Raw genomic sequence first — 7,603 nt, forward strand, 5'->3', positions numbered from 1 at the left:
TATATATATTACATCATGGGGACAGACAGGTAGTCTTAGTTAGCAGACCAGTTTGACGTTACGAACACAACCATGTCTATACTCAACAGGTGTCTTGTTTCTCTGTGTAGAAACCAAAGTAGATTTCTTCCAGTCGGTGTGATGAAAATGACGTCATCATCGAAAGTAACGGCCAGAAAACTGGAAGGCAAAGTTGCCGTGGTAACGGGCTCTACAGATGGGTAAGGAATTATTTTTTCACCATTTTTAACGGTCTGAAAAATAACAGCAAATTGCATAAAATCTCGTTTCACTCTGCAAATCAAATAATATTGGAGATCTTGCAAAATTTCAAATTATTGTGCTGCTAGTAACATGCCTCAAAACTTTGGTTAGGTATTTTGGAATGATTTTTTTATCGGCTGTGACATTTAGAGAATTTACTTGAAAAATGTTTAAATTGCAAACAAATGTCTAGCAAAATTGTTTTACTTTCTATATCGGATTTTCGATGATCAAACAAAACAAATGCCACTATGATTGACTTAATGTAAGTACAAGCCAGTGAAAAAAAATCTGTACAAGAAAAAGAAGGAAAAATGCACTGGTCCGTTAATTCCTTCATCAAATGAAGAGAAAGCTGTTCTTTGTCATTACTAGAAGAAATCCTATAGAAGGAAATAAAAAATAAAATAGTCATTTTGTAGATGTATGTTCATGGTACCTCCAGCTAATGGTTGAAAAGTATTACTATTACACTCCAGCTTGGCGTAGAAATTATAAAAAGCATATGAACACCTAAGTGTTGGGAAAAAACTAGAGTTATTCTCATCAAAGGTTTTATTGCTTGCACCATTGTGTAGCTGTTAGCATCGGGGACCGCAATTGAAATCAAAATTTCTACCTCCTCAAAACCAAACCGGTGAAAAGTTTTCTTACCCGATGAGCCTTAAAACGAGCCCCCACAAGTAGTAGATCAGAAAAGAATTGCCAAAATTTGAGAGCCTGTAGAGTTGTCCCCGACGTGCATCCTACCTTAACCCTTTCACCCCCAGTTCCCTGTGTACAGGTCCAGCTTTACCATAGAAAACAATGGATTTGGGACAAGCCATGGTGGTGAAAGGGTTAATGACTTCATCTTCTAAGGAATAAAGATAAATTCGGCATTTCAGTTACATCGAAAAAGACTATGTGATCTATATTAGCCTTAATTCAATATGACAATATTAAAAATCAATATTTTGTACATTCAACTGGACCAACAACTCTCTTTCTTTCATGTAAGGTAGATGTACCTCAAGGACAGATATTAAAACTCAAAATTATACAATTCTCTTTTGATCCACCACTTGTAGGGGCTTATTTTAAATTCTTGCAGTGGGAAAAATTTCGCCGTTTTAGTCTTTCGAATGTTATTTGTCCCTATAAAGTTAAGACAGGGATGGCGGCCAAGTTGAATTTAAAATACCGGTAAATCATGGGTAATTTGTTTCTCTAGTACCAAAAGTTGCACGGTGACCATCTTTCTATTCTGAATTTTGAAAGAGAATGGTTGAAAGGTTCCTTGAGGACAGTTTGAGCAAAGTCTTACACGTACGAGGCGCATACTACAAGTACCATACCAAAGTGTGAGAAACTTATTAAAATATACACTTATCCATCGCTGTGATTATAAAATAATACAGTGACCACGAAAAAGCTGGAAAGGATATCACAAGAATGGCATGTACTTTTGAATTTACTTTTCATCACTGGTTTCCTCACATTACTTACACAGTTTATTTGCATCTTATAAAAAATAGTTTATCGTTTTCTGATATAGCGTTTTTTCCTACATCTAAATATTGTATAATAACTTGAAGTATGGATATTTTCCAGATTATGGCATTTCAAATCAATGCTCTTTCTTGTAGGATTGGATTGGCCATCGCCAAGAGATTAGCCGAAGACGGAGCACACGTGGTTGTTAGCAGTCGAAGACAAGAAAACGTAGATAGGGCAGTGGAGACATTAACATCAGAAAACCTGGATGTGTCTGGCATGATATGTCATATAGGGAATGCAGAGGAAAGAAAGAACTTGTTAGCAACTGTAAGCAAATTTGATTTGTTTGTAACACACTTTCCAAATAAGGTCATCCTCATAGTTTGAATGCTTCCACCTAATAAATGGCCAAAGTTTTAGTTTTGTGTCCCTGGGAATATACGCTTTAGGATTTTTTTCATGAAAAAGAACACATAACATCTCATCTGGATCGTGTACAAAGAGCCCTTTTACAAAAATCAAGTTTGTTTACAAATTTCGTAAAATATGTACTTCAAACTTCCGCATGCTTGCGGCATTTATCATCTTAGTGTACATTATGGGGTAGTAAAACAAGGGTATGCTTTGATTTTTGAGTCGACATCATATTAGATGAAAATAATCAGTTACATACAAAACTGGCATGTGCAAAGTTATCTGTTTATTTTGGAAGGCTTCTCAAAATCTGAGTGTCCTCAAACAAAGAAAATGGGTACACTGGTCTTATCGTAACTAATCAAATCATATCATATCGTATCAGAATAGCCAAATTATTATACACCTTTTTGGTTAAATTTTACATGAAAAAAGTCGAAATTTATAGTTTTCAGAATGCCCGTCGCACAGTGCACATAGCGATCGCCAGGAGAGCGCAGGGAACGCGTTCGGAAGGTTCAGCGCGTCTGCTGAGCGCAGAGAACGAAATTTCACCCCGCGCAGCGCTCGTAGTAAAAATCGTAGGCCAGAAGAGCAGTACTGAATGTTTCGAAGTATGTTTTTTGTAAAAAATCAGGTGCAACGAACGGAGCTATTAATCGAAAAGCTATTCCTGGCGCAATTTTTGAGGGCAAAGGAGATTTTGATTTTGCTTGGGCAGGGGACATATTTTTAGCTGGCAGGGAGCAGATTTTTAGTTCTTTTATCAGGCAGGGCAGATATCGTGCGATTGGCCTGGAGACCGGGATTAGTGAAAAAACGAGGAGAGGGGTAGTAACTTGTAAAACTCCGACAGGGAAATTACGCCTATTTATGAAATCAAATATGGTGTTTCCAGGGAGGGGGACATAGGGCAAGTACTTATGCCTGTTACGAGTGCTGTAATTTTCTATTGAGTTTCCCAGTTAACCAGACTGCTCAGCCTCTCGACTCTCGGGGATTTTTTCCCAGGGCAGGGGAATCGACATTCGCCACAGGGCAGGGGCTTCAGATTCAAAATGAGGAGGCGAAACAGGCAAAAATATATAGGGAGGGGGTAGAAAGAAGTTTGAGTGCGGGGCTAGGTAAAAAAAACAGTTGGCGTGAAAATTATGAACAAACAGGTAATCAATTACACTCTGGACTTAAAATTAGTCAGTTCAAATTACTAGTCCTGCACAAAATATCTTATCGTAATTAGTACCCCTTTAAAAGTACATTGTTCGTTGGAGGCACCTGAAAAATGTGAAATCTCTTTTTCTCCCGCGTGTTGACGTAAAGGTGTTATGACGACAAAGTTCAAATAAAGGTTATTGTACTCCGCGCCGCTGTTACCGAAACTTACCGTACGACGAAACTCCATAGGTTACAGACGCAGGTGTGTAATAATGGCTCTAATTTGTGGCATGGTTATTTGATGTTGTCTTTTTTATCAAAATAACCAGACTGCTATAAATCTAGAAGACTGTACCGTGACTTGGGGCTGTCAAACATATACATCAAATCATCACAAAATACGCTTCGGTATTCTCGGACAATACCTCCGCTACACGATGTACTCCGACATACGTCCCGGTATTTTTATGATTAACTTTATATCATTTCAAAGATTTGGTGACATTTTTTTCTTCACAATCACAATTTAATAACTTCTAATCTACATGATCAACTGGAACTTTTTTCCAGCACTGGATGCACGCTGCGACTCTTGCGTACACAGACCGTCATTTCGCGATTGATACCGTGCTGTCGTGACACTTAAAAGGTGATGTAATAAATTGATAGGAAAAATGGAAGGCATGACAACATTGCGTTGATGTTTGTCACTAGTCACACATTTCTATTCTTCTATTGAATACCTGTCACTATGATTTATGTCTGGATCTGTCAAAAGTAACATTGCGCTTTTCATCAAAGCGATTCCCAACAACGAAATTTCGAGTCGCTAAAGCTTTAGCTAACATTCTCAAGAATAGAATGGGGTGCCGTCGACGCGTAGCTCAATGACGTCGCGGCTCCGGTTGTACGGCTCAAAGTGGACGTCATATCTGGTGATAAACCCGAATATTATCGTATGATCTTCGGGAAGGCGACATAGAAGGCACAAAACATCAAGTCATTCAACGACCAACGATAAATTTCATTCATCACATAAAAACTGCCTCAAATTCTCGATCGGAATCGAACTTGCAGCATAGGGCTGTAGCGACAAAGGCATCGACTGCCAAGTGCAGCCTGAAATCTGAAGTGAAGCGCTGTGGAGGCGACAGTTGACACGGAGAACAGAACAGAGTTTCCGTCAAGTGAAAAATATGAATGTATCTACGGTCGAGATATGTGTCACTGCAAACATCAAAGTCTGAGACGACCGAGATCGGGATCGGCGAGTTGACACCTACTGAGAGCGGTGCCGGCCCGTTGTGGCCTGGTATGCGAAACCTGGGTCACAGTGGGCACCGGTGCCATCGAACGGCTTCCGGGCTCGCAAAGATCGTAAGCCTGTGATATTTTGTGAGCCACGACACCTCCTAGAACAAAAACTACTATTTCGATTTTGTTGTTGCTTTCCCTTAAAAAATAAATTTGAAAATTTTCAAAAAACTCTGGTTATAATAGGTAAGTATGACAGTCAGGGGCTAGCGCGGTAAAATCTCACTGGAAGCCGATGGCCATGGCCGACTTCCCTTCACATGGGGACAGCGCAAGACAGTGATTGACAATTTCACGTGATCGAATCCGCATGTCTGATTGGTAAAGAAGGCATTCTATGTATCAAAATTTCATCTTGATCGATTTTGTGAATAAAAGTACCTGGTAAATATTTGCACATCTCCAGGGTGATCGGCCGTTTAACTCATTAAATCAAAGTAATCCCGCGAAATGAAACCCAGATGGCGACAATATTTCATGATATATTGTGGAGACAATTTTTTTTATTTAAGCCTGGGAAAGTTTTTCTTACTCCTAGGGCTTTAGAATGAGCCCCCAACAAGTAGTCGATCAGAAAAGAATTGGAAAGGTTTGAGAGTCAATATATGTCCCCGAAGTTACAACGATGTTTCTTGAATGCTTCCTTAATGGGTTAATGTGACACGATTGGAGAAAAAATGATCACGCTATTTACCTTTTGAAATAGGTAGAGTTTAAAGTTTAACTCATAGGGGCATTAGCAAATGAACTGTGGACAAAAATAGCTTGTAAGGGTTTATTTATCCACCCGTCATATCACCCCAGTTCACTCGTACTATCCAAACTAGTAACAGGTGTTAAATAGCAACCCCTCGGGAGATCTGTATGTATGAAATTTTTATTGCTTAGCGTACTTCTCGTGCATTGTACTTAATCCCACCAAGCGAATAAACAACCGGGCGACAAACATGTTTCAGGAAAAATCCGTAACAAAATGACTGCATCTGCGATACTTGCCCTTATAAACGTACCAAGTTCAACGACAAGGATTGCCATATTTACACGCACGTGATCTTGTCGTTCCTATAATGGCCAATTGTGGTATCTGGTAGTTGCAACAATACTATAGAAAATCTCTCTCTCTCTCTCTCTCTCTCTCTCTCTCTCTCTCTCTCTCTCTCTCTCTCTCTCTCTCTCTCTCTCTCTCTCTCTCTCTCTCTCCCTAGACGGCAGAACGACACGGGGGTATCGATATTTTAATTCAAAATGCTGCCGTCAACCCACACTTCGGACCAATACTTGACGTGAGTACACCTACATTGATACATTAGTAGTTTGACACATTGGTGCCTTTTTCTCGGATTGAGTAAAGATATTTGGTATTTGCATTATTCACTCTGTCTGTAAGCAGTATACTTCAGTGCTATGTTGTAGGACATTTGAAACTGGCTACCAATCAAGATTCATTTTTATCTGTCAAAAATGCCTAGAAAGAATCAAAAGATTATCCACGGAAGTGTGACTTAAATTCAGGTACAGATAAAAGCAGCTTTGAATTGGTTATGATCTTTTGCTAATAAAGTTAACACGCTGTCCACATTTTTTTCATTTGTAATGGTGTGCAATTGGATTAGACTACATTCAATTACAACACTATGAAGCAATTGATCAAGATTACTCAAATGCGGCACAATACAACATGACAAAAATACGAATTTTATCATATTATGACCAGCGACTGTCTTGACATTACATCACTACACATTACTATAGAAACGAAACAACAACAATACTTGTTATTTTACTACATGTTCATAGTCATCATAATATCCTAATAATTTAGGAGGCACCGTGGGGCAGAGGTCAGGGTACCGGACTCACTATCGGAGGATGGTGAGTTCGAGACCCGGTAGACCCGGAGTAAGGGACTCACTGTCAAAATGATGGTGAGTTCGAGACTCCAGCACGGTGTTGTGCCCTTGAGCAAGGCACTTTACTCCTCATTACTCCACAGGGCAGTGGGTTATGTGTACCTCATCCTGTAACTGGGTTCGCCCATTGGATGAGTAGAAAAATAAAATGAATAAATAAAATTGCTGAAGTTGTACATTTTTTAATCCTACCTTCATCCGTTCCTTCCAGACGACAGAGTCACAGTGGGAAAAGGTAAGATGAACTTCCACAGCGCGTTGTTTCTTCCATGGAATCACTCTTTCGATAGATTCCTTATTGCTGTAATCTAGTACATATTGCTATAAAATCCCCACCAAAATGCTAAACACACGATGATAGTGGGTTGTCAACTAATGTCAACTATATGAAAATGATGTTTAAATTTGCAATTTCACTATCAAAGTTTGACTGTTCACGTCTGCCTCATTGATAACCAATTCTTGTTATTGCCCCATGGTAAAATTATACGTTTGCATAATTAAAAGGGTTATTTGGATCATTTTCAGATTTTTCACGTGAATGTTCATAGTACATTTTTCCTTACGAAGGAAACTGTACCTTATATGGAGGCAAGAGGGTAAGACACTTAAATTTCAGAGTTCTGGGGTATATAATGAAGAATGGACGGTATTAGATAATTCGTCGGCTTTCATATTGGCACTTCTTTAAGATAGGAAGTGCCTCGAAGCTGAAAGTCTGCGACATTTTTGAACAACTCTTTTTGAGAGTGGGGATTTGGCCGAGCGGTTCTGTCTGTTGCTTCTCTGCTAGGTGACAGGATGCCGTATGTTTTGGGTTCGAGCCATTGTCCTCAATAAATAATAATGATAAAAGTAAGGTCCTCTGTACAAGTTTAAGTAGTACTATAATAGCCTAAGAATAGTCATCAAAATTAGTTAGCCGGCAAATTAAACTATTGTAAATATTTAAAGAGTCAAATTTTCTTTTCCCGAGGCTCATTCTAAAATGTGAACAGACAAAAGGAATTTTAACTGCTGATGTATACTTTGCACCACGCTGTACAAAATATTGCAGTGTGTTATCT

General features: G+C 39.0%; 1 protein-coding gene across 1 annotated transcript; it reads left to right on the plus strand.

The window, feature by feature from the left end:
* The first annotated feature begins 12 nt into the window (after nt 1–12).
* LOC139127670 (dehydrogenase/reductase SDR family member 4-like) lies at nt 13–7,142 on the plus strand. The gene is made up of 5 exons (XM_070693581.1): nt 13–221; nt 1,893–2,070; nt 5,832–5,909; nt 6,748–6,771; nt 7,065–7,142. The coding sequence occupies exons 1-5, from the start codon at nt 73–75 to the stop codon at nt 7,137–7,139; spliced, it is 504 nt and encodes a 167-aa protein (XP_070549682.1). The 5' UTR covers nt 13–72; the 3' UTR covers nt 7,140–7,142.
* Nucleotides 7,143–7,603: the final 461 nt, after the last annotated feature.

This window comes from Ptychodera flava, unplaced genomic scaffold (assembly GCF_041260155.1).
Source record: "Ptychodera flava strain L36383 unplaced genomic scaffold, AS_Pfla_20210202 Scaffold_34__1_contigs__length_2629520_pilon, whole genome shotgun sequence".
In the NCBI taxonomy this organism is placed as follows: domain Eukaryota; kingdom Metazoa; phylum Hemichordata; class Enteropneusta; family Ptychoderidae; genus Ptychodera; species Ptychodera flava.